Raw genomic sequence first — 27,081 nt, forward strand, 5'->3', positions numbered from 1 at the left:
GGTTTTCATGTACTTTTTATTCTAGATTGTCAACTACCAGTAGCCTGGTTATCTTTACCATATTTGTCACATCACATACTATGAAAGTAATTTAAGGCTTACAGTTAAAACACAGCTTGTGAAGAGAGCATATAACTTTCCCTTTCAAAACTGCCTTGCAATATAATTTTTAAATATTAATCTAAATATTGCTTCTCAGTTGTTTAAAATATAATTTAAAATGTGAATTCAAATTTGTAACCTTCATTTGTCAATTTTTCAGGGGTTGGCTGTGTAGTTGAACATGTCTTAATTTTTGTTAAACAAATAATGAATGTTTCTTGTGGACAATTTTGAAAATAGAGGAAAGTATAGAAAAGAATAAACAACTGTACTCCCACATGTAGAACAATGCCAGGTGCATGATGGGCTCTCACGTATTTGCTCAGTGAATGTAGAGACAGATACTGTTAATATCATTTGGGTATATATGTCTAGGATTTTTTATTTTTTATTTTATTTATTTATTTTTTGAGGTGGAGTCTCGCTTTCAAGTTGCCCAGGCTTGAGTGCAATGGCGTAATCTTAGCTCACTGCAGCCTCCGCCTCCTGGGTTTAAGCGATTCTCTCGCCTCAGCCTCCCAAGTAGCTAGGGCTACAGGCACCTGCTATCACGCCCGGCTAGTTTTTGTATTTTTAGTAGAGATGGGGTTTCACCATGTTGGCCAGGCTGGTCTTGAACTCCTGACTTCAGGTGATCTGCCTGCCTTGGCCTCCCAGAGTGCTGGGATTACAAGTGTGAGCCACTGTACCCGGCCCAGCATTTTTTAAATGAGTATTTGTCTTTTTTTTTTTTTTTTTTTTTTTAGAAAATAGGGATCAGAACACACAAATACAATGTAATTTCTTCTCTTTAAATTAAAAAAATATTTTGACATTTCTTATTTTTTGTTATTTGACATTTCTTTTGTTTTTGAGACAGAGTCTTGCTCTGTTGCTCAGGCCGGAGTGCGGTGGTGTGATCTCTGCTCACTGCAACCTCCTCCTCCTGGGTTCAAGCGATTCTCCTGCCTCAGCCTCCTGAGTAGCTGGGATTACAGATGTATGCCACCATGCCCAACTAATTTTTTTATTTTTGTAGAGATGGGGTTTCGCCATCTTGACCAGGCTGGTCTCGAACTCCTGACCTCAGGTGATCTGCCCACCTCGGCTTTCCAAAGTGCTGGGATTAGAGGCATGAGCCACCATGGCCTGCCTGTTATTTGACATTTCTTTTCATTATTATTCTTATTTTTTTTATGATAGCTGGAAGATTTAAATTTGCCTGTGGACTTTAGGAAGAGGGCAACCTCACTTTAGGCATGTCTGGTAAATGAAGCTGTATATAATTTTATTAGGTAATGGCTGCTGTGGATCCTCATTAAATATGTGACCTTAACTCCATACCTTTTTACATTATGGTCTCTGGAGTAGGGTCCTTTATTCCTACTGCCCACACCTAAGTTTAGAGACATTCTCACTCAGTCTGTCCAAGTGCATTCTTCTCTTCCTCCTTGTTAGTGTCTGATTTCTACCAAACTCATCTGCTTATTCTCTTTTTTTTCCCTACATGAACTCTTTGCTCTAGCCAAATGGTTTTCTCCAAATCCTGCATTTTCTTTTTCTTTCTTTCTTTCTTTTTTTTTTTTTTTGAGATGGAGTCTCACTCTGTCACCTAGACTGGAGTGTAGTGGCGCAATCTTGGCTCACTGCAACTTCTGCCTCCCCGGGTCCAGTGATTCTCCTGCCTCAGCCTCCCGAGTAGCTGGGACTACAGGCGCGCACTACCACGCCTGGCTCATTTTTATATTTTTAGTAGAGATGGGGTTTCACCATGCTGGCCAGGCTGGTCTCGAACTTCTGACCTCATGATCCGCCTGCCTTGGCCTCCCAAAGTGCTGGGATTACAGGCGTGAGCCACCACGCCTAGCCCCAATCCTGCATTTTCTGTTAACCTGTTTATATTAGTAAAGTGTGGGATCTTGAGAGATAGTATTCTGGAGGTGTCACATAGCAGAGAAGCTTATTCAAGTTACAAGAGAATAGTTCGTTTTTCCAGTAAAGACTTATGATTGACATTTAAAACTTTTAGTACTTCTAAAACTAACTGCTTCCTTCTGCACCCTCCTTCCCCTAAAAAGAGAGAGAAGGAAAGCAAGAAAGAAATTAGTTGGCATATGCTTACTGTGACATTTGTCTTCTCTGTGGCAATTAAAACTGCAAAACATTCTTACAGGTCAGTTGTTCCTTGATTCTTTGGGTAACATGGCTAGTGTGGCAAACATGGTTTCATCATGCCTGCAAATTTTGATTATATTTCCTCCTCCTTTCATCAAACCCTGCTCTCAACATTACCTAGTTTGTAATTAAAATAGGCTTGTGCTGGGGTGATCCACACTAATCATTTGACATAGTTAACCACCACTTTGATAAGCCATAGCACTGACCTTGCCTTAACCAAATGAACTTGACATCTTGTAGCTTTAGGCCTTCTAAGTATTAGTTTCTCTTCACAATCAGTCTAGCAGTGGAGCTTTCATTGACATTGTTCATTCATTCTTTATTGTATCTGCATATGAGGAAGCCACAAAGTTAATGTTTTTTAAAAAGGTATGGACTCCGTTTTCAGACTTATTACCTACTTAGGGGTTAAAGTCACTAATAAGTCTTTGAGTAATTAAAACGTTGTGGTATAGACTGGATGAGGCAAGAACATACAGGTAGCATGGCACAGTGGGTAGCCTCTGGAGCCATTAAGATTGGAATTTAGATCTTGGTCCCTCAACTCAGTGGCCCTGTATCTTACCCATCCTGAAGCCTCCAGTTTTCCTTCTGGGAATTGAACAGGAGAGGTTATGGGGAGGATTTTCCCCATTTTGAGTTTCCTTTCCACTTTTTTGCAGCATTTAGTAAAGGACCGTGAAGACTAGGGAAGTCAGCCCAGAACTTCCCGAAGGAATGAAGACTGGAGCTAGACCTTGATAGCGGGTTAGGTCACATGGAGAAGGGAAAAAGACATGGAAACAAGTCTGTAGAAAGAGCATTGAGAACATATGCAGGGAAGAGACTCCATGAAAGCAGTGCATTAAAACGTGTGTTAGAAGGGGTAGAGTCTGGAATCTGAAAGATGGGAAAGAAGATTCTTAAAATCGAGGCATGAGATGAGAATATGAGTGAACATAGGAGCTCAGGCAGTGGCAGAGAAAGGGCAGATACAAGGAGCATCTCCAAGGAAAAATCATCAGGATTTGACGGGTGAGACCGTAGAATGAAAGAAATTTTCAAGGTTTAAGCTGGGTGATTACTGTGTCTGTCATGTATTCATTCATTCTTAGAATACTTAAATGGAAAACCTGCTATTGCAGTGTTCTGTTCTAGGTATTGGGGATTAACCACTAAATAAAACAGAAGCCCCTGCTCTTTTGAAACTTACTTTCTAGTGTTAATTATGTTAAAAAATTTAGTGTCAGCAATTTTAGGATCTTGAGATGTCATCATCAAGCTCATGATTCTTTTATGATCTAAAAGTTAAATGGGAAATGTCGATGAAAGTGCATCCAGTATCTTCATGAACTCAGTATACAGTATTTCCGTGTTTCAGAACTGTAAAGATAAGAATGAAACTGTTAAACTGAAAATACTGAATTTCACAGATCAAAGAAAGTGGTACTACTCTAGATGTAGTATTAATAGTTCACCTTATAATTAATAAATTTCAGGAAATATCATGAAGTTTGGAACACCTAGGGAATTGTTGAGTTGTAAAAGGCTCCTTTTGTAGACTTTGGTTGGGTTAAAACTAGGTTCATTTAAAAACCAGGAGGAAGTGGTTAGGTTGAACAAGGCTTTAATACTTGATGGCTTTTGTTCATGTGAGTTTTGTCAGCTTATTTCTGAAGTGCTATGATGTTTTAGTGTTCAAACAGTTTTCTTCAATTCTTTAAGGTAAAATAATTTGTTATTAGTAGATAACTCCTTGACAGAAAATGTTGACATGAGAAATAAAGAAGTTTGAAATTTAGAATACAGTTTTCCATGTTATGTTGAAAGCTTGCATTGGAAGAACATTATCTAATTAAAATTATGATGCATTTAGATATTCATTTGGTTTAGAAAACTTTCCTGCCTTTCATTTAAATGACCTAGTTGTATTTCATAGCATTTTAATGATAACCACAACTAGTCAGCTGTAACAACAGAATGTAAAGATTATATGTAATTCTTTTTTTTTTGTTTTTGAGATGGAGTCTTGCTCTGTCACCCAGGCTGGAGTGCAGTGGCGCGATCTTGGCTCACTCCAAGCTCTGCCTCCTGGGTTCACGCCATTCTCCTGCCTCAGCCTCCCGAGTAGCTGGGACTATAGGCACCTGCCACCACGCCTGGCTAATTTTTTGTATTTTTGGTAGAGACGGGGTTTCACCGTGTTAGCCAGGATGGTCCCGATCTCCTGACCTCGTGATCTGCCCGCCTTGGCCTCCCAAAGTGCTGGAATTACAGGTGTGAGCCACTGTGTCTGGCCAAAGATTGTATATAATTCTTAAGGAAATCAGTAAAGGGGTTTGGACCTAATAGGACTCATAAATTTTTTTGCATTTAAAAATATTCTTAAGAAATGATCAGGATTCTGAGCTGCTTTAGATATATTACCTCTCAGGGTCTGAATTTCTTTTTCTTAAGGATAATTTTATGTTTTTTCAATTTTCTTCAGGTAAAAGTGCAGTTTTAAAGTGTCTCCTGGATATTCACAAAATTTTTCAGGAAAATGACCCAGCGTACATACTGAATGATCTCTACATCTCAGACTACTGTGTGTGGATTCAGAAAGTCAAGTAAGTAAGTTTTCATAGAGTTACTTATGAATTTTTAGATGCTCACATTGCTGAAATGCCTATTTACCCAGGAGGAAGAAAACGAAATAACCTGAGGAGTATGTTTTTTGTTTTTTTTTTTTTTTGAGATGGAGGTTTGCCCTTGTTGCCCAGGCTGGAGTGCATTGGTGTGATCTCGGCTCACTGCAACCTCCGTCTCCCAAGTTCAAGTGATTCTTGTGTGTCTGCCTCCCAAGTAGCTGGGATTACAGGCGTGTACCACCACGCCTAGCTAATTTTTTATTTTTAGTAGAGACGGGGTTTCACCACATTGGCCAGGCTGGTCTTGAACTCCTAACCTCAGGTGATCCACCCACCTCAGCCTCCCGAAGTGCTGGGATTACAGGTGTGAGCCACTGTGCCTGGCCAGGAATAAGTTTTAATGGGAAGGAAACCCATAGACCTACCAAACACTAAAAAGCAACTGGATTAACATGGGGAGCTTGGTGAATTCGCTTAGGGAAGGAGGTACACAGATGGTGAAAAGTTAATTTTATTTGAAAAAATTGGTATTGGTATGTCCTGGAAAACAGGTATTTAAACAGTTGTGATATTGATTGCCTTGCTATTGACTGTCCAGTATGAAATCTCAAGACTGGGTGTCTGAACTTGTATCTGTAGTTTACTTACAGTAGAGTGTGAGTGTGTGTCGATGTATGTGCATTCATGTTTGTGTGTGCAAACATCTTAGTATGCAAACTGCATCAATTGAATCCAGATGAGAGCTCTGCATTTATTGGCTAGCCACTGGCTTACCACCTGCAGAGCCTAATAGCATGATTCTTGATAACGCATGTATGGAAGAGTCCGAACACTCACAAATGAGCTCCAGCACTTGGTATATAAAAATTTTTAAAAGTGTTTACCATTGCGTCAATCAAAGAAACATAGTAGATTAACGATTACATTTTAAAATGCAGTGAATTTTTATTTTGTGAAGTTCTGTAGATATGATTCTTATTAGACATGACAAAATTCCATTTCAGTAGCAAGAGGCTATTAATTAAGAACCTATAAATGGGCCAGGCATGTTGGCTCATGCCTGTAATCCCAGCACTTTGGGAGGCTGAGGCAGGAGGATCGCTTGAGTTCAGGAGTTCAAGACCAGCCTGGGCAACATAGTGAGACCCTGTCTGTATTAAAAAAAGCAAAACAAAAAACCTATAAAGGGAACTCTTAATTGGAATGACTCCTAGGTGCTATAGAAAATGATAGCTACAAGGTCAATTGTGACTTAGAAGAAAAATAATCTTGATATTTTTGCTACTGCCATGATTGATAAATAAATGCTTTAGTGTGGATTTTAATGTCTGTTTTGAATGAGCCATTATATGGGATTTATTTTTTATTTCTCTTCATGGGGGAGCAATTATATTGCAGAATGAAATACGAAAAAACTTGAGGCTATACCTGTTATACAGAAAATGCTTAGGGATTGCTCAAGATAATGCCTAATAACATACAGCAGGTGGTGTCAGCATTTGTGTTGGAAATCTAGCTTTCGCCGGATGGAAAATTGAATGTTTAACCCCTGAGGTCATAATGGCATGTCATCACTTCATTTGATCCTCCTGCTAATTGAGCTTATCAAATACACTGCTGCCATTTCCTGTTGTTACTTTCATTTTCATAATAAAATTAAATGGGGATAGTCTATTTGTGTGGGTTTTGGTTTTTCTTTCTTTCTTTTTTTTTTTTTTAGGAATGATGATTTTGTAAACATGTAATGAATATTGAGGTCATGTGCCAGGATCCCATTTCTATGAGTGCCTGTTTCTCTCTTTGTGATATTCTTTATTAGCTAGAGAGAAGTTTGTTTTTCATTAAAGGAGAAAGATATAGGCTGTCAAGTAGGTGTAGGGATTATCAGACCTTCCCTGAAAAAACTTTTTCTCTTGGTTTTATGTTGTGGGAAATGAAGCGAAATTCTTAGGTTCTTTGTAATTGTTGTGCTAATAGTACTTTTTAAAAATGGGATAATGTATTGGGGAGTGAGGTAGGAGAGAGAAACCGGCAGGAACTCTTCAAATTACTTTGCAAAAGTTGTTTTTTCAACTTTACCAATTTGAACATAACTTTCTTTTCCCTAAACAGGCGTGTTGCTTTCAGTTTGTATGTTAAATTTTAACTGTAGCCCAGCTGTTTTTTTCTCTCTTTTGAAATAAAACATTTGCTTATCTAATTTTTATAAAAATTTCTAGTTTCATTCTTAATTTTACAAGCACAACATGATTGAGCTTTCTAGTATTTTCTTTACTGTGAACTTCTTAGGTCTAAATAATTCTACTGCAGTGTAGATCCATGATTTTCGTAAATAATTTTTTCCTCACTTTTACCTTCTGGTTTATTTCTTCTACATATAGTTTATCAGCGAAATCTAGCACCTTATTTTTATGTTTGAAAAGAGCCGTGTATTTTTCTTAGTTTAGTTTGATGTTTTTGATTATAATAATAAAAACTATGTAAGGTTTTGTTTGAAATACCAGGTAATTGCTAAATTCTGACTAGCACAAAAACAGCATTCCATTTTTACAGTCAGATATATGCTTTGGCAAAAACCTGTTGAAACGTAGGTAGCAAAGTCATTCTTACATTGAATTGATGAAGTTATAGCAACATTTATTGTTACTTCTGCTTTTGTACTAGGTTTCCCTATGTTATTTTTCCCTATGATATCTGTGTCTTCTAATGCATATTTGCAAAGCTGAAAAACTGAAGCTCTTGGCCTCTCATTCTGAGTTACAGATTTTACAAATTGTTTTTCTGAAAAGAACGCTCCCTACCACCCTTCACTATAAGCTTCACTGAAAGTTTTGAGTGTGGTGCTCACTACAGCAAATGTTCTCTGGTTGGCAGCCTTAGAAAGTGATTTGTTTGAGGTTATATGTCTTAAAAGAGATAGGTCAGGTCTTCTGGTTCCAGATTTCATATTTTTCAAGATATGCCAGTTATGCAACCAGTTGTCTCCACCCATAGCATGTGGAAGAAGAAAGATAAAAGCCCTTTCTTCAGAGAGATTTTCCTGTAGGAAAAGGAATGAATGAAACGTCTGTCTTTCTCATGGATGTTCCCATAGCACTTGGTTGAGAGATCACTGGGCACCTCTCATGCCTGCCTTATATTGTAGGAATCTAGATGTGTATCTCTTTCCCCTCTAAAATGCTAAGGTCTATGTGAATAAGCACCTGTCTGGGCCCATCACAGTTTGTGAGCGCAATCAGTTTTACTCAAATTGAATGATACCTATTAGACCGGATTAAAGGAACATTTTTCATTTTTTTTTAAATGTAGCACTTTAAAAATATAAATCAATTCTAACTTATTTTTATTGGTATTTCAGCTACATATACAAGTTGCCCGATTCTTTGCTGGTGGGCTGCCATCAGTAGCAGTGATAGTTCTGACCTTCTGAAATTTAACAGTTCCGTGGTATCCAACCCTTTGGCTTCCATGGGCCATACTGGAAGAATTGTCTTGGGCCACACATAAAATACACTAACGATAGCATGGACCAAAAAAAAGATCCATGCATAATTTTTATGATATCCATCACTACAGATAAGCAAAAAAGTCCTTGCATTCAAATAGTTGGCACCTTTTTATATAAGGTGGGATAGAAAATAATGAACTGTAATACATTCCAGCTCTACTTCTCATTGACCGTATGACCTTAGCAAGTCACTTTGTCACTTAATCTAATTCAACCAGTATTAGTATTTTGATATTTCCTCTATTTGTTTCCCAATGCATTTTTAAACCAGTGGAAGCAATACTGCACATACCATTCTGTAGCCTGTTTTATACTCATGATAATACCCTATAAACCATTTCCCTTTATAACATAATATCCATTACAGAGTTTTTTTAAGTAACTATTCCTCATTATAAAAAGAGTACATATATGCTCACTGAGAAAATTTTACATTAAAACTGTATGGTTTTAATACATAGCACATTTTGAAATGACAAGGGATCAAGAACGGTATTCTTTTGTTTTTGCTACATGGAAAAATTTTATTGTTTTTAAATGAAACTAAAATCTAAAATCCTGACTCTTACCAGTACAAATGTGAACCTGTAATTAAGATGTTAAATCACACTTTTCCTCTCTAGTATAGTTTTTTTAAGTAGGTAGTTCTGGGGAAAAAGAAAAAAAGTGTTTTTGAAATGCTAAACCCTCTGCATTAAACTGATTAATGGTTAATTAACTCTAATACTTAGTGCAATTAACTTTTTTTGCTGAAATCTTCTGACCTTTTGGACACTAATGTGGGAAGTTTGTAGAGGGAAACAGCTATATCACAAAATACTTATCTGTCATTTGATAAATCATGAACCTCAGTTTCCTCAGTTGTAAGTAAACCTAAGTCATTTCAGCACTGAAGTTCTAAAATTTTAGAAAACTTAAGACCTTATGATTGCTTTAGATTCTTGAGTTGCTTTCTATGTGCATGTGCTTTTGAAGGGGGTAGGATTATGCTAAGAACAGGGTAGATAACATACATCTCTTCCTTCTGGCTCTCTGTTGTTCCTGGTTCCTCTGCCAAAATGAGGGAGTGAGAGAGACTCATATGCAGAGGTGCAACATCAGAATTGCATGTAAAAGTGGAGTCATGTATTTTTTTTCAACCAGTAGTTATTGAGTTCTATTATGTGCCAGGTGGTGAGATAGGTGCTGGGAATACTGTGGTGAACAAGAGAGATATGTCGTCGTAAAGTTAGTCTTCTAGTGGGAAATGCAGATGTAATATATTATACCCAATAGCGGCTACAGTGGGCAAGTATGGGTGCTGTGGAAGCATCTAAGAGGACACAGGGCTGTAGGAAAAGGCTTCCAGAGGAAGAGTTTAAGCTGAGAGCTGAAAGGTTTGTAAGAATTGGTCAGATGCAGGTGGGGAAGTGGGGATGAAGAGTATTTCAGACAGTAGACAAAAGAATATGGCCCATTTGAAGGGCTTGAAAACCCAGGATGCATAGATTATAGTACAGAAAGGATAGGAAAGAAGTGAGGCTAGAGGTTCATGTAGAGGCTTGGCCACCTAAAGATGCTTGGCCTTTGTCCTGGGAGAATATGGAGCATCTGAAGAGTTTTAAGTGATAAATTGCCTGTGTGAGTGAGGGGATGAGACTGACATTCTGGGAAGATCCATCAGGTGACATTGTGGGGAATGAATTGTGGTGGGGGCAGAGCTCAGAGCTCGAGACTGAAAGGCCAGTTAAGAAGCAGGGTAATCCAGGAAAAATAGCCTGAGCCAGGTGAGTGAGAATGGGGAAGGAGACTAGTCATCAGATTTGAGAGGCAGATGAGACAGACTTAGTAATTGATTGGATGCTGCTGGGAGAGAGAGAAGGGGAGGAGCCAAGATGAGATGTGGGTTTTGACTTGGGCATCTAACTGGGCTGTTGAAGGTGCATATGCCAAGATTAAATAATAATGAAGAGGGTATAGTTTGGGAGAGAAGGTGAGGAGTTCAGTTTTGGAAATGTTGATTTAATGCCTCTAAGGAATATCAGTAAAGAGGGAGCCGGGAACATTTGGAGCACAGCTGGGACAGATGTATAAAGAAGAGTTTAGACAAGAAGGGAAATGAATTAAGTCACAAAACATAAAAAATGTTCTCTGGTTACATGGTACTGTGTTACCTATAAGTATAATAATAATTGGAGTGGATGCATTTCAAGCTGGGAAAATAACATCATGCAGATGAGTAGACAAGGAGCACATGTATGCAACATGGTGAACAAATTTTCTTGTTCTAGCTACAGTGTATAGGTAGGACAAGAGTGGATGTGAGGCTTTTTGCATTTGGATCATAGTTTATCCTTGCTGTCTCCCTTTATTGTTGAACAAGAGGGTCTACTGTTAACATTTCTAGGGTCACGGTGTTATAGTAATAGGGTCAGATAAGAAATCCTATCTCTCTAGTCTGTGTGCCGGAGCCTGCCAGTATTCTTAACTAATTCTTTTTGTTTTTTAAGAGATGGAATTTCGCTATGTGACCTCCAGCTCCAGAGCTCAAGTGAACCTCTTGCCTCTGCCTCTGGAGTAGCTGGGAATACAGGAGCACGGCTCATGACTACTTCTTGTCAATTGGTCCCATAAGAGAAACTCACTCAGACTTTTACAGCAAAATTGGGGAGCTTTATTGGTGACTATAGGTTATCCCCTGGAACTATATGTTCAAGAGTACAGCTGGATACCAGGAGGTCAGATGATGAGAAAGTGAGGCATTTGGCTTGCTCTTGCATGTGGTCTTGCATGGTGCTGCTTTCTGCAAGGCACTGCCACTCTTCTCTCTCACTGCACATGGAGGATGGCCACTCCACAGCTCTGAGTTTACATGTCTTTACTTTCAGTGGGGATAGATTCCCTTGTTTGTAATTCCAGGGGAGGAAGAATGTGATTGGCTCAGCAAGGGTAAGTGTGTTTTCCTGGTCCAGTTGCCTTGGTCACACTGGGATGAGAAGTAGTGAGTGGCATTTCTAAGAAAGTGAAGGTGGAGGACATGCAGCCACCTGAAGAAGACACTGCTGTAGTTTCACAGTACCATTTTGAGCCATAGCTGGAGGAAAGCCATGACACCTACCACCCCCCAAGTCACTGATGTTCATAACAAATCTACAGAGTGGAAGGTGATTTTGGGGATCTGTTAAATTCAGGCACGCAGAGTGATAATCAGACACTCTAGGTGGTTTTACATTGGTATGGGAAATTACTTCTCTGACACATGGTGAAATGCTAAGTGTTACATTAGCTGCTAATGATTAGCATGTAGAAATTTCAAGAAACAGTTGTGCGTAATTTCAAGCAAGTTAAACCTCCTTGGATTAAAATCATTCTTGGTAAGGTGCTTATTCCGGCATGTCAAGTTGCTCTTTAGTTTTACTGTTTATTTTTAATTAAATCCACAAATTCATCCTGGATGGGAGTGGGTTTTTATCTCCATAAGAAAAGATTAGTACAAGGCAGTATCCATTCACTTGGATCCATTCAGCATGGTTTCATACAGAAAGGATTTACTTAATGGTTCTGTACCTTATCACCAGTAGTTCAGCAGTGCCCACTGGGGACTGTTGCTCTTCATTAGACTTCTCTTACAAGAAGTGTTTCAATAAATCACAGGATTACAAATGTTCCTACAGATCTAAGACTAAAATAACCTTTTATAAAGATATGAATGCTTCCTGTAACTAAGTGTATTGAAAAAACTAACAAAAGAATCATATATTTGAATGTTAAAGGTTTGTGGGATATTTTTGTTGTTCTTTTTTTTTTTAATTTGTAATTTGTATCTTTTTTCTTTTAGGTAAACTTTTTATTTTAGAATAGTTTTAGATTTACAGGAAAACTGCAGAGATAGTACAGAGTTCCCATGTACCCTACCCAGTTTTCTCTGTTAACCTCTTATAGTGGAATGATATATTTGTCACAATTAATGAACGAATATAGATGTTATTATTAACCAAAGTTTATTTAGATTTTAAGTTTTTACCTAATGTCCTTTTTCTCTTCCATGAGACCACATTTTGTTTTGCTTTTACTGAAGAACTGGAAATTGAGTAGTGCTCAATTTCTTAGACATTTTGGTTATTCAAGAGCTTAAATGCTGTGAAAGGTAAGTGAAATATTGTTGAGATACTCAGATACCTGAGGAGCTTAATACATACAAACATTCTAATCATCATGAATCCAGACTTGGAAAAAATGGGTTTGACGTATTTGAGAATTTTTAGAAATAGAAACATAATTCATTTATCATTTTTACTTACACATGTACCATGGACATCATGATTATGATACATTGATAAAAATAGAGAAAGCTTAGGGCTGGGCGTGCTGGCTCATGCCTATAATCCCAACACTTTGGGAGGCTGAAGTGGAAGGATCAGTTGAGGACAGGAGTTTGAGACCAGCTTGGGCAATATGATGAGACCGTGTCTCAACAAAACAAAACTTAACTGGGCGTGATGGCATGTGCTTGAACCCAGGAGTTCAAGGCTGTAGTGAGCCAAGATCATGCCACAGCACTCCAGGCTGAGTGACAGAGGGAGACCCCATCTCAAAAAAAAAAAAAAGAAGTTTATAAAAATAAATTGGGCAAGGCCTTTATAGTTTCATCTTAATTTTCTTAAGGTCGAGGAGGTTAGAGGAGAAAATGTGGAGATACATATGAACCATTTTCAGAGGTGAATAAGCATGGAAAATACTCTATCTAGGGAGTAGTATGTATATCAAGCCCATTTTATAGCTGTGGCTGGGTGGCTGTGTTAGATGTCTCTGTTCTTTCTTGTTTTAGTCCCTGATACTTGGCTCTAGACTGCCCAAGTCCTTGGTTTTGGCTTGGTGGAGCCATGGCTTTTTACAGAGTAAGCAAATTGCTATTTTCCTTCATCTCCTTGTTCTTGTATATTTTTGTACCTCAAAGCTCTTTGGAGGGAGACCCACAGGATCAAGTGAATTAGGGTGGTGATTGATTTAGTCAGGTTTTGTAAACCAGTATTCTCTACTTCACGTAGAATTTTCACTGTACTTGAATTGTCTTAACATCTTATTCAGAGAAAAGGCTTACATTGATTAATGTGGCATATGTGTGGTTATCATACTTAGAAAGTGCTCTGTTTAAGGAGAGCTTTGTCAAGAGCATTCTTTCAATGGAGTCACAAGAAAGCTTTTTTAAAAAGCTGACAACTTCAAGTACAATTTCCTTTTTCTTCTGTCTATTATGATTGAAACCCAATCTTTGTTATAACATAATTATCTCAGCTGAAGCCAACAGGGAGTTGCTGCCTTAATGTAAGGGGTGTGAAGTCCCCTAAATAAATAGAGGATTAATTACATTCTCAGCATGTTGCAAAGGTGATGAGATTGATTGTGATCGTTTGACTTGTCCCATTTCCTGCTCTGACTACTTTCTTGCATAAATAGAAGCTGGGAAAATAATAAACAGAGCTATGGAACATATCTTTGGGCATGGAGTGTTGGAAAAGGACCTTCTTGAGGTATATTTCTGGATTTTAAGTGATTTATATGACGTTTTACAGTTTTTTCATTGATTATTCTTGTACTGTTTCAATTTAAACAGCTTTCAAGGAAATTGTTTTTGCTTCAGAAAACATAGATATTAGCAGAATGGTGAGAGAAATTGACAAATTCTATTTTAATGGTTGGATATAAGCAAATTCTGATCCAATTTTAGATGTTTTCATTTAGTGTGGCATTATGGAAGGTTTAAACTAAAGGAAATATTAGCTGTTACATGTTTCTATTGTCCTTTTCACATGAGAGCTTCATACTTCTGTTAAACTTAAAGTGATAAATTACGACTTTCATGAAGTGGATCATGTTTTCTGTTTTGTGCTTGTCTTACTGTCTTTTCCTGGAGAGTTTTATAATATCCTGAAACTGTGATTTAGAGTATTTATTTATTCTCTAAATTTTCTATTGCTGTGGCTTCCTATGGAGGTCCACTTTTTCCAGGGAGTACGTAAAACAATCTTTTTGGGGTATAGGAGAACCGTAATAGACCTTGTACCTATAATTATTTTTTGAGAATGAAATTAAGCTTCATAAATATTTCATACATGGATTGATGGCAAAAATGATTTTTAGTGGCTACTTACCATACCTTTTTTTTTTAGTGATGTGGTATTTGATTAGAAGCTTAAAAGGCCACTGCTTCATGGAACAGCCATTCCTATTTTCAAAGAGAGTCATACACCTTTTTTCTCAAAGCCTAAGTTATGGCAGGGCCGGGATTGCCTCTGCCAGGAAGTTAGTATTGGGGTTCTGGGACTCTCGTCAGTCTCTGCCAATTAAAGACTCCTAATGGTATGGTCTCTTCTTTCTGCTCTGTAATTTTATATAAATAATAAAATGGTGCACCAAAACAATGAGAAAAACTGCATTTGTAGTGTCAAATTAACTACCTGACTTAAATGCTAAGTTCATATTTGAGAAGACTCAAGCACTGAAGAATTATCTAATTATTATGTTTATTTCATTTCATATAGGGTATAAGGGCTTTCTTTTTTCTGAAATAAGAGCCCTTCTTGAAAATCTCACCTGAGGCTGTGCATGGTGTCTCACGCCTATAATCCCAGCACTTTGGGAGACCAAGGTGAGCGGATCACCTGGGGTTGGGAGTTCAAGACCAGCCTGGCCAACATGGCGAAACCCCATCAGAATACAAAACCCCTTCAGAATACAAAAATTAGCCGGGCATGGTGGCACGTGTCTGTAATCCCAGCTACTTGGGAGGCTGAGGCATGAGAATCGCTTGAACCTGGGAGGTAGAGGTTGCAGTGAGCCGAGATTGCATCACTGCACTCTAGCCTGGGTCACAGAGTGAGACTGTCTGAAAAAAAAAAGAAAAGAAAAGAAAAGAAAAGAAAATTGCCTTGAGTGCAGACCACCGTACTTTTTACTTTATTTACTTCTATATTCTGCCTCTACTAAAAATATAAAATTAGCCGGGTGTGGTGGTGGGCACCTGTAATCCTAGTTTCCCGGAAGGCTGAGGCAGGAGAATCGCTTGTTCTCTGAGTTGTATAGCACATCAAGTGATGGAATACACCTCTAATATCATGGCATGTTTGTCTTTTGTTTAGTTTGCCTGATTTTAGTCTTGTGATGGATAAGATGTCACTTTACATCCCAGATTTGTAATTATGTGGTATACTTTAAATGACAGAGTGAAAGGTGAAAAGCGATGTCTCTTCTGATGATCATCTCTTCTCCTGACTCTTGCCACTTTCGGTGTGTATGTATCCTATAAACCCAGAGCGCATACACTCCCAAAGTTGTTCTTTGTGGATGTCACTTTTGACACCTTAAGAACCCAAAGACACATTCTTTTGGCAAAGAATAAAACACCTTCTTGCATATGGTAATAAGTACCTTTGTGCCATTCCAAATAAGCTTGCCAGCCAATTTAGATTTTATTTCTATCCTTAGATTATCCTAATGCTTCAGAAAAATAAGGGTTTAGTTCTTACTAGAAGAAATTGACTTCACTCTCAACTTGATATTTAAAATTACAGTTGTCAGCATTTGTCCTATCTGCTTGTTTTAAGGGACATAACAGTTAAAAGGACTTCACTTAATGCTGTATAAGTTAGTGATCTGAATAAAACTATTGGCAAAGGATCTCCACTCTATATTAAATACTGGAGATCATACAGGTCAAGCTTTCACAGTTCTAGTTGTGAAGCTTGTCTTCTGAATGTGGCAGCACTACATATCCTTATGTTTCAGAAGCTTTATTGTGATCCATGGTTTCAGATGCATATTTCAAATCCAGACATTTCACCTGGTAAGTAAGGCTTATCATACCTTTTTAAAAATATTAAATATTTTTTAAATAGTAGAGGCAGGGTCTTGCTGTGTTGCTCAGGCTGGTCTCAAACTCCTGGCCTCGAGCAGTCCTCCTTCCTTGGCCTCCCAAAAGTGCTAGGATTATAGGCATGAGCCACCTCGCCTGGCCTTGTACCTTTTTATCAGAAAGATCCAACCTTGCTCTAAGTTTGTGTGAAAACAGTTTTGCTTTTGTTTTTAAACCAGAGGCACATAGATCTTTCCATCTTCTGTATAGGTCAGCATTACTTGTTTCTGTTAATCATACTATTTCAAAGTCCCCTGCCATTTTAAGGTGGGCTCTCCTGTAGAGGCTTGGGCATGAGAGTTAAGCCAGATACTGACTTTGTTTTCTATCTTTTGGGGTCTTGTTATTCTATGTGGTGGAAATGGTGGTTGTTTAATTGTGACTGCTTTAGACTTGAGTATCTGTTCATCAGTCCATTCATTCAACAAATAGTTTATGAGCTCCTACTGTGTGCAGGGTTCTTTGCCAGGGGCCTGCCAATGGTAAACAAAAACTTGACTTGGCTTCTGCCTTTCTAGAATATGTGGTCTGATGAGGAGAGAAGTATTAATCAAATACTTGCATACACAAAAAGTAAAATTAAAACCTTGGAAAGTGGTGCAAAAGAAAAGATTCATACTGCCACGAGAGATGGCTGACCTTGCCTGGTGAGGGGATTAGGAGGAGGAGGATCCCCTGGGGAAACGTTTGGTTTGAGTACTGAAGTACAAGTAGGAGTTAACCTAAGAAAGGTGGTGGACTTCAGGAATATATAGTAGATCCATCATGTGCAAAGGCTCTGTGGCAGGAGGAGGGAATTTTACATGTTTTCAAGAAATTGCAAGAAGGTCAAGGTGGCTGGAACCTAGAGAAAGGGTATATGTGTAGGGGGAGGGGTCAAGAAAAGGCTGATGATTTAGTCAGAGCCCAGACAGTACAGTGCCTTTTAAGTAATGTTAAGAATTTTTATCCTTATTCTAAGAGTAGCGAGAAGCCAGCGAAGGATTTTCAGCATATGATGGGAGATCACTGGTGTAGTGTAAAGAGCTTTTTAGGCCAGTTTCAAGACTATTAATAGTGTCCTTATGAGGCGTGAGTGTAGCCTGACTAGGGAATTAGGATTTTTAGGAACTCAAATGGATTTAGAGAATGAGGAAGAAGGCAACATGGAGGATGATGCCTGGGTTTGTAGCCTGCACAGCTGAATGAATGATAAAACCTAATTTTGGAAAAGGAATCTCAGGGTTTTGGCTTTTGTTAGAGGAATTCTTCTCTATACAGAACTTAAACTCTTTTGTGGTGATCTGTACTTTAATCATAATTCTGGATAATGGCCAGCTTTCTTTATTTGCCTCTGTTATTGTTGCCTTTATTATTTAATGAACTACTGGGCTCAGTTATCTGTGGAGGTTTGCCTTTTGTATGTGTTTTTTGAATGTTTGTAGAGTTTGGTTATTTTCTTAAAATGTTTTCTTATGAAATATAAAATACAATAATATTTGAAGTGTATACAAATTATGCAAATTAAGTGTATACAATTATGCAAATTAAAGAATAGTAATGAACTGAATATTCATGTAACTACCACTGATTTCTTTTCTTTTCTTTTCTTTTTTTTTTTTTAAAGAGACAGGGTCTCTGTCACCCAGGCTGGAGTGCAGTGATGTGATCATAGGTCACTGCAGCCTCAAACTCCTGAGCTCAAGTGATCCTGCCATCTCATCCTCCCGAGTAGTTAGGACTACAGGCACACCCAGCTAATTTTTTATTTTTTGTGGAGATAAGGTCTTGCTTTGTTACCCCACGCTGGTTGAACAACTGGGCTCAAGTGATCTTCCCATTTCAACCTCTCAAAGTGCTCAAAGTGGATCGATTATAGGCGTGAGCCACCATGCCTGGCCTCCAATCTTAAGAAATAGAATATCGCCAGTTTCCTAGAGATTCCCTATGGGACCAATCCCAATTGTATTAACTTCTGGTAACCACAACTCTAAATTTTATGTCAATCATTACTTTACTTTTCCATATAGTTTTACCATTCGTGCGTATATCTCAAGTTTAGTTTTTAGCTTTGTTTGCTTTTGGACTTTATGTAATGGAATCATGCTGTATGTATGGTTCTTCTATTGTTTCTTTTGATTTTAAAAAGATTTATCCATGATGATGCATAGAGTTGTAGATGGTTCTTTTCTGTCCTGCAGTGTACTATCCCATTGTCTGAATATAGTGCTGTTTGTTTGTCTGTTATTCTGTGGAACCACTAATAAATGGTTTCCAGTTTGGGCTATTAAGAAAATGCTGCTGCAGATATCACTGTACGTGTTTCATGGTGTACTTGTGCAACTTTTTGGTTAAGCCCTATACCTAGGAATGGAATTTCTGGGATTAGGGACAGTGTTATGTTAGCCTTTAATGGGCAGTGTCAAACTGTTTTTCCAAAGTGGTCATACCAATTTATTTCAACTTATACTTTAACCAGCAATGTATAAGAATTTTCCTGATTCCACCTTCATGCCAACTCTTATATGGTTTAAATTTTAAGATTTGACAATCTGAAGGGGTATGAAATAGTTTCTGTTGTAATTTTAATTTGCATTTTCCTAATTACTAGTGAAGCTGAGCATCTTTTCATGTATTTATGAGCCATTGGTGTTTCCTCTACTATGAAATGTCTGTCTATTGTATCCCCTGTTTTTCAATAGGACTTCCTTTCTTTTTGATTTGTAGGATTCTTCCAGTATTCTGGATACTAGTCCTTTATGGGTTAAATATGTTGCAAATATTTTCTTCCAGTTTATAGTTTATGTTTCAGTCTCCTTGTAGTGTTTTCATAAACAGAAGTTTTTAATCTCAATGCTGTAGAATTTCTCAATGTGTTCCTTTATGGGTGTGCTTTTGGTTCTCGTTTAAGAAAGTTTTTATGATTTGGATGTTATAGAGATATTCTCCTATAGTATCTTCTAAAATTTTTATTCTTTTGCATTTTGCATTTAAGTCCTTGGTCCACCTGGAATAGATTTTTTGTATGTTATGCAATAGGGGATCCAATTTCTTTTTTCCCATATGGATAACCATATCCTGGCTTCATTTATTAAATAGTCTATCCTTTCTTCATACATCCTGCAGTGCTCACTCTCATAAATCAAGTTAACATGTATGTGTGGATCTGTTTCTAGGTTGTCTGTTCAGCCCCACTGATTTACTTGTCTATCATGCGAGAGTGCCATACTTTCTTAATTACTGTAGCTTTATATCTTAGAATCAGCTTGTCAAGTTCCATGAAAAACATTTTGATTGGAATTGCTTTGAATCTGTTAATCAGTTTGGAGAGACTAAAACATTTTGTGTCTCTTTCCAATAATATGATATGACTCTCTAAGTTTTCTTTAGTGTCTTTCAATAAAATTTTATAATTTTTTTCCATTAAAGGCTTACTCATTTTTTTGTTCGATTTATTGCTTGATATAAATACTTTTTTAAAAAAAATTACTTACAAACTGCCTGTTTAAAGTACAGTCATGCATTGCTTAATGATAGGGATACGTTCCGAGAAGTGTATCATTAGGCAGTTTTATTGTGTGAACATCATAGATTGCACTTACACAAACCTAGATGGCATAGGCTACTACACACCTAGGCTCTGTGGTGTAGCCTATTGCTTCTAGGCTACAAACCTGTACAGCATGTGACCATCCTGAATACTGTAGACAGTTGTAACACAGTGGTATTTGTATATCTCAACGTATCTAAATATGGAAAAGGTACAGTAAAATCAGAGTATTATACTCTTATGGGACCACCATATGTAGTTCATCATTGACCACAGCGTTGTTATGTGGCACATTAATGTATATAGAAATGTAATTCACTTTTTAAAATTGATTTCATATCCAGCTACCTTGTCAGACTCTACTATTAACTCTTATGTATCATTTCTGTCCAGTTTTCTATATAGGCAGTAGTAATGCAAGTAATGACAGTTTGGTTTCTTCCTTTTCAGTCTTTATATTCTTCATTTCTTTTTCTTTTTCATTTTGTTGCACTGGCCTAGGCCCTTCAGTACAATCCTGAATAGATATGGTGGTAATATATTTATCTTGTTCTTTATCTTTAAGAAAATGCTTTCAACATTTTACCATTAAATATGATATTTGCTTTTGTAGATAGGCTTTATCAAGAAAGATTCACGTTATTCTTATTTTGCATAGAGTTTTTTATTCTAAATAGTTTTGAATTTTATTGCATTTTTTCCTCATCTTTGGGATGATGTTAAAAATTTTCTTCTTTAATTTTTAATGTAATGAATGGCATGTGTAAAATTTCGAACAAATTCAGCCTTGCATTCCTGGGATAAACCTATCTTGATTATGATATATTATTTAAATATGATGCTGGATTTGGCTTGCAAACTCTGGGTGCCTACAATCAGGAAGAGGGTATGTATGGGAGGAGAGATTGGCCTATAATTTCCCATTGTTGTACTGTCCTTTCCTGAGAAAATGACTTAGCATTGCCTTTTCTGTTCTCTGAAACAGTGCATGTAATATTGAAATGATACATTCCTTGAACCTTCAGTAGCATTCACCAAAAAAAAAAAAAAAAAAAAAAAAAGCCATTGTGGCTTGCTTTCTTTATGGGAAAATTCTTAACTATTTATTCAGATTTTCTGATTGTTATAGGACTATTCTGGTTCTTTATTTCTCTGAGTCAGTTTTGATAGGTTTTATTTTTCTAAAACTTTGTCCATTTCTTCTAAATTTTCAAACTTTCTGACATAGAGTTGTTTTTATTTGCTCTTATCTGTTTTCTCCATAGCATCTGTAATTGTTGTCTTTTACCTTTCTGATAATCGTGCTGTCTCTCTCTTTGTTTTTTTGTTTTTAAATTATTTTTGTAAGAAGGTATATTTGATTAGCTAATTTTTAAAAAATTATTTTATTTTATTTTTTATTTTTGGAGACAGAGTCTCATTCTGGTGCCCAGGCTGCAGTGCAGTGGCATGATCTCTGCTCACTGCAACCTCTGCTTCCCGGGTTCAAGCGATTCTCCTGTCTCAGCCTCCCGAATAGCTGGGATTACAGGTGCCCGCCACCACGCCCAGCTAATTTTTCTATTTTTAGTAGAGATGGGGTTTCACCATTTTGGTCAGGCTGGTCTCGAACTCCTTACTTCAGGTGATCCACCTGCCTCAGCCTCCCAAAGTGCTGGGATTACAGGCATGAGCCACTGTGCCCAGCCCATTTCACGCTCTTGATCCTCTCTATGTTTGTCTTCTATTTCATTACTTTTGCTTTTATCTGTATCATTTTATTTCTTCTACATTTTAGAAGTTTGTTAGATTCTGCATGTAGATGTTAGTAACTTGCTAACATTGACTCTTTCTTTATGTAAAACTAAATTTTCAAGTATCTGCTTTATATTCTTCTCACAGGTTTGGAAATATACTGAATTTTCATTACTGTTTCGTTCCACATATTTTCTGATTTTACTCATGAAATTTTGGAAATATTTTTCTCCTTTCCAAGCATATGGACTTTTATAGAAAAGTTTTTATTGTTGATTTCTAACTTAATTGCATTTCTGCCAGAGAATTATATCATTGTTTAGAAATTTGTTGAGATTAATTTTATGTCTAGAATGGTGTCAGTTTTCATACACTTTTGGTTTTATTCTTAAAAGTAATGTTGATCTTTGAATTGTTAGCTGCTGTGTTGCATGTCTGTCCATTGGATGAAACTTGTTGGTTGGGCTGTTTGTTTTTTGTATCTTTACTGATATATTTTGTCTGTTTAATCTGTTCGTTTTGAATTGAAAGAGGTGTGTGAAAATCTCCTATGTTGTCAGTCTTGTCAGTTTCTTCCTGTAGACCTGTCAGTTTTTACTTTATATTTTGAGGCATGTTATTTGGTATTATTAGTTTATAATTGTCATATCTTCTTGGTAGGTTAAAATGTATCACTAATAATGCTTTTTGCCTTACCATCTATTTTGTCTGATAATAACATGGCTATCCCAGCTTTCTTTTGATTAGTATTGGCCTGGAATATCTTCTTGTCCTTGGAGGATTTAATTTTTGTGAACATCTCTTCAATAAACCTTTGATGACTGGCTTCCAGTAAATTCAAACCTAACTACAAAAATCTTACATTTTGTATATGTGAGAAATATGCTCTGAACATAGGATGTAAAGCTGTGATGAATCAGTAATTTGGGAACCAGTTGTGACTTTAGATGTTTTTGGGTTTTTGGTCTTGTCGTTATGCAGGTTGACATGTTTGGGTTCTGTAAGTCATGTATTTCTGTCTTTGATTCCCTACTCCACATTGACTCAGTCAGCAGATCCTTTTAATTCTTCCTACACAATCCCTTTCATATAAATCACTCTTTTTGGTCTCACCACCTTTCTTTGAATTCAGGCCTTTATTTCCTCTTCTCTTGCCACAGTGTCCTCCCTGTTGTCCTTGCCACCACAGTCTCACTCCCCATCTTGTTTCTTTCCTGTAGTAATGCCAGTCTGACAGTTCTGAAATGCCATTTTGGATATGGCTGTCTTCCTGGAAGTTCTTTTTTTTCTTTTTTTTTTTTTTTAAGCTGTCTTTATGAGGTCTTTCTGAACGCTCTGATCACTCCGATTTTGGTGATGGGGATTTCACTCGTCTACCACTGCTACTGTGAGATAGGCTGAGGGATGTACTGTGTCGTCTTTTCCTTTCCTTCCTTGTTGGAGTATACTCATTTTTTTCCTTCTTTGGAGCTAGATTCCAATTTTTCTTTATCTTTCTTGTCCCTTTCTCTTTCTTGTTTCTTTCTCATTCTCCTTCTAACTCTTTCTCTCGTTGAAGATGTTTATCTCTGTAGTGTTCTACTTGCTCCTGAAAACTGTGGACTGGTTTTTTAGGTCTTTTTCCAAAATTCCAGCTCATCCTGAAAATTCATAACTTTGAGCTCAATTTCACGAAGTTTGGCTTGTTTTTCCTCACTCATTTCCAAGCACTTAGAGAACTCGGACTCAGTTATTTCTTCTTTGATTGGATTAGAGTACAGATCATGTTCTTCAGATTTGGAACTTTGAGTATCTTCTTCATCTTCACTTTCTTCTTCTTGATTTTGATTTTGTTTTTCTTCCAATTCTTCCTGCTGGTCAAATAACTCCCATTTAGAAGTTGTAACAGCCTGTGCTTCCAATGCAGATTTGTCCACAGCTTCCCATTTTGATGGGGCAACTTTAAATATAGGCTCATTCTTCTTTGAGTTTTCAGTTGCATCCAAAGGCACTCCATCAAGATCATCATCAGGACTTTTTATAGGGATTCCATCAAGATCATCCACGGGAGTAGCATCAATAGGAATTCCATCTACATCTTCCAGAGGTGCACCATCAAGCTCTTCCTCGATGGAAGCACCATCAAGATTGTCTAGTACATCTTCTGTTTCCTTTTCTACAATAATATATACAAGTCCTAAGAAAATATTTTTTAGTTTAATCAAAAATGGTTCTGGATAAATTGCCCAATCTTCCCATGCTCTAAAGCTTAGGTTGTGTATGACTTGTCATATCACTGTCTGAGGGTCCAGATGCATCTGTATGTGCATTTGAAGATCCAGATGAATGAACATCTGACAATTTCGTCTTTGAACTGGTCTCCTCAGAAGTTCTTGATGGTTTGCCTGCAGGACAAAAGCCTAAATGCCTGGGCTGAGTTGGATTCCACACCGTCTGCATCTTTCTCCTCATCTTCTAGGCTTAATCTCTCATTCTTGCTGATCAGGCACCCTCCTTCTCCTGCCAAGTAGATGAACTCACTATTTCCCAAATTTGCCATAAACTGCAGCTTTTTTTTTTTGCTTTGGCACATTCCATTTTCTCTACCATATTTGTTACATTTTGCTTTAAGCTTTCTCTAACGAACCCAACTAAATCATCTCTACATTGTAAGACTTCAGGTTAACACTGACATCACTCCTCTTGATGATGACTGTCTGTAATGCAGCCAGTCATAGAACTGAAAATTCTTGCAAACTCTTCTCTTTTATAAGCTTTTATTTTGTGGATTAATTCCCCCCTGCACTGTCGCTGCTGTGTGATTGCTTAGTCTTGGCATGGCTGACTCTGATACCCGCAAATTCACTCATAAATGAGAACCCTCCTACTCTGAAGCAGGCTAGAGGGCTTAAAAGTTGTCCTTTAAATCTGATTGAAATCTGCTTTCTTCACATTAATTTCAATTCTGGACCCATATAGAGTAAGTTCTCTTTTCAAATGTCTGCCTTCAGCTATCTGGAGGATTACTATTGTATCCCTTCTCAGTCTTCCAGATCAACCTCTTCTGCCTTAAATTATTCTTATAGGTCCAAATTTCCAACTCTTTGTCCATCTTGGTCTCTTTTTGGGCAGACTACTTTGTCAGTGTCCCTCAACCCCTCCCTTTATTTATTTTTTTGGTCCAGACCCTTTTAAAGTATCCTCCAGTTTAAATATAATACTTCAGGTTTGACCAGAGAGAAGCAATTGCTTTTGGTTTTTGTGAATATTACTTCGTCAGTCATCTACTTATCACTGGAAACCTTAACTCACTATATTCTTAGTTTATGACTAGCTGAAACTCTTCATATTCTTCTTTAAGTATAATTCCTCTTCTTTGCTAGCTAGTTCACAATCTTTGCATTTGTCCCTGTTTAGTTTCACCTTGTTAGATTTGGCATATCCCATCCACCCGTTACGAACTTTTTGGAACTGGAATCTGTCACCTAGGTTATTTCCTGATCTTTGTCACCTTTGTAACACTGTTTATAAACTTGACTCCTGAAATCTAATGAGCAGTCATTTTTTGGAGCAACCACAAGGTTAGGCGCTGTGGAACTAAAGAAGAATTAGATACGGCTTCTGGCCTTAAGGAATCAGAATGAGCATTCTCTGTTTTCACCTAAGACAGTGAGTAGAATATTGAATGCAGAAGGCTGAGGTCAGAACTTTGTACTCTTCCACTAGATACCTTCTTTCAGGTTGAAATCAGTCTGACCTCTAAGGTCAAATATCAGTCTAGACAACTGTATAATCATACACCCATACTCTGTATTTTGCCCATAAAGAGACCGCAGGAGATTGTCATATGTTTTGTTAGAGTCCAGACACAATCTTTGCACAGGGTTCCCAGGTGCGGGCTAGTCCAAGGGATGGCATCAGTTTGTGAATCCATAGTAACTTCTGGGGATCACCTACTTCATCTCTTATCTGCCTATATGCAGTTCACATATTTTGAGTTCATGGTCTATGGTTTCATCACTTTCCTCCTTCTTTTTAAAAGTTAAGGAAGACACATTTGCCTCTTTCCTGTCTTCTGTGTGGATATTCGAGGCTAGATATATTGTTCTGATTCCCTCTTCAGTTATTCTGTGATCAGCAGAACACCTTTGTCATTAGTATTAATCTATATCACAGTTTTTGCCTTCTATAATACTAGATATCATCTTGTACTTTCTGGGCATTTTTCTTCTTTCCTTATCATTCTTAGTTTATTGAACAAACTGACAGCCCTTGGTGAAACTGGCAAAAGCAAACTCCTTCCTGGAACTTCTGAGATGTAGTCTGGCTCAAACCAGGCCCTGATCATTCTGTCATCTTAAGCCATGGTCCACAAAGCCAAATCCTGTTTCTGATTTGGGAAGGCTGAGGTCAGAAAGCTGTCCCCTGCCATTAGAAATGTAGCGAGGCCATAGAGTATTATGGTTAAGAGTATGGGCTCTGGAGCCAGCTGGCAGCTTCAGATCTCTGCTCTGTCTGTATGGCCTTGGACAAGCCATTTAAACTCCCTGTGCTTCTGCTATCCATAAAATGGGGGAGAATTAGGAAAATTAGATGAGCTAACACATGCAATTTGTTTAGAACATGCTAACACAGAGTAAGTGGTCAATAATATTTGCTAAGAACAAAGCTCCATTGATGCAATGCTTGTTTAACAATAGCATTGGCTGAATCAGGCAATCAGTCCATAACAATAATAGCTAGCATTTATCAAGGGCTTACTGCATACCAGGCATTGTGCTAAGTGCTTTATAGAGATTATCTCTCTTGATGATCTCACAAGCCCCATATGAATTTGGGTTATGTCCTCATTTTGTTATCACCCCAGGTTACAATTAGGGAAACTGAGGCTCAGAGAGATTAAGTTAACCCAGAGCTGCGTGACTTCAGAGCCTGAGCTCTTCACCTCCTTGCTGTGGTCAGTCAGTTGTTTGCTGACTTCAGAACACATGACCCCTGATAAACACAGGACATTTTCTTGGTGAAGTAGCCCATGTGGTCTCTGTTATGGAGCATTTAGTCTGGTTGTAGAGACAAGACAAGATTTGCAGAGGGCAGAATTAGAAGACTGCTGAGCAAACCCTGGCCCCGTTGCAAGAGACATAGTGTTTCAAAGAAGGGGAGGCCAGGCTGGTCTGCAAGGCTTAGTGGAGTAGAAGTCTTGAACAGGGAACTAAAGATGGGTGAGATCTGACCAGGCACAGAAAGAAAGGGGGAAGATGTGCTAGGCAGGGATGCAACTTGAGGCAAATCGCAAAGTAAAAATAATTGTTCTGGGTCTGGAAGCAGTGATAAACCAGTCACATTAGTGTAGCAGGTATTTATTGAGATATACAGACTATGTTAGGGAATTGGGGAGATGGAACTAAGTCTGCGGATGTAGAAGTTGCAAGCTAGTGACCCTTGGGTCACTTTTGGCTCTCAGTGAGTTTTTAAAGACTTTAAATTGGTTGTCAACACTTAAAAATTGGAAGATTTTGTGTAAAAGTCTGGATTTACAGCTGCTCTTGAAATAACGGAAGTTCTGGCAGTT

At 37.7% G+C, this 27,081-nt stretch overlaps 1 protein-coding gene and 1 pseudogene across 2 annotated transcripts in view; one reads left to right on the plus strand and one right to left on the minus strand.

The window, feature by feature from the left end:
- The window catches only part of SHQ1 (SHQ1, H/ACA ribonucleoprotein assembly factor), a 103,761-nt gene that overhangs the window by 50,593 nt on the left and 26,087 nt on the right, over positions 1 to 27,081 (plus strand). For both annotated transcript variants that reach the window (XM_003780325.5, XM_054551887.2), the window contains one exon: positions 4,727 to 4,847. In XM_003780325.5, coding sequence (XP_003780373.3) covers positions 4,727 to 4,847 — 121 coding nt within the window. The remainder of the gene's footprint in view (positions 1 to 4,726; positions 4,848 to 27,081) is intronic.
- LOC112132586 (U2 snRNP-associated SURP motif-containing protein-like) lies at positions 22,579 to 23,981 on the minus strand (annotated as a pseudogene).

Source organism: Pongo abelii, chromosome 2 (genome assembly GCF_028885655.2).
Source record: "Pongo abelii isolate AG06213 chromosome 2, NHGRI_mPonAbe1-v2.0_pri, whole genome shotgun sequence".
NCBI classification, from domain to species: Eukaryota; Metazoa; Chordata; class Mammalia; order Primates; family Hominidae; genus Pongo; species Pongo abelii.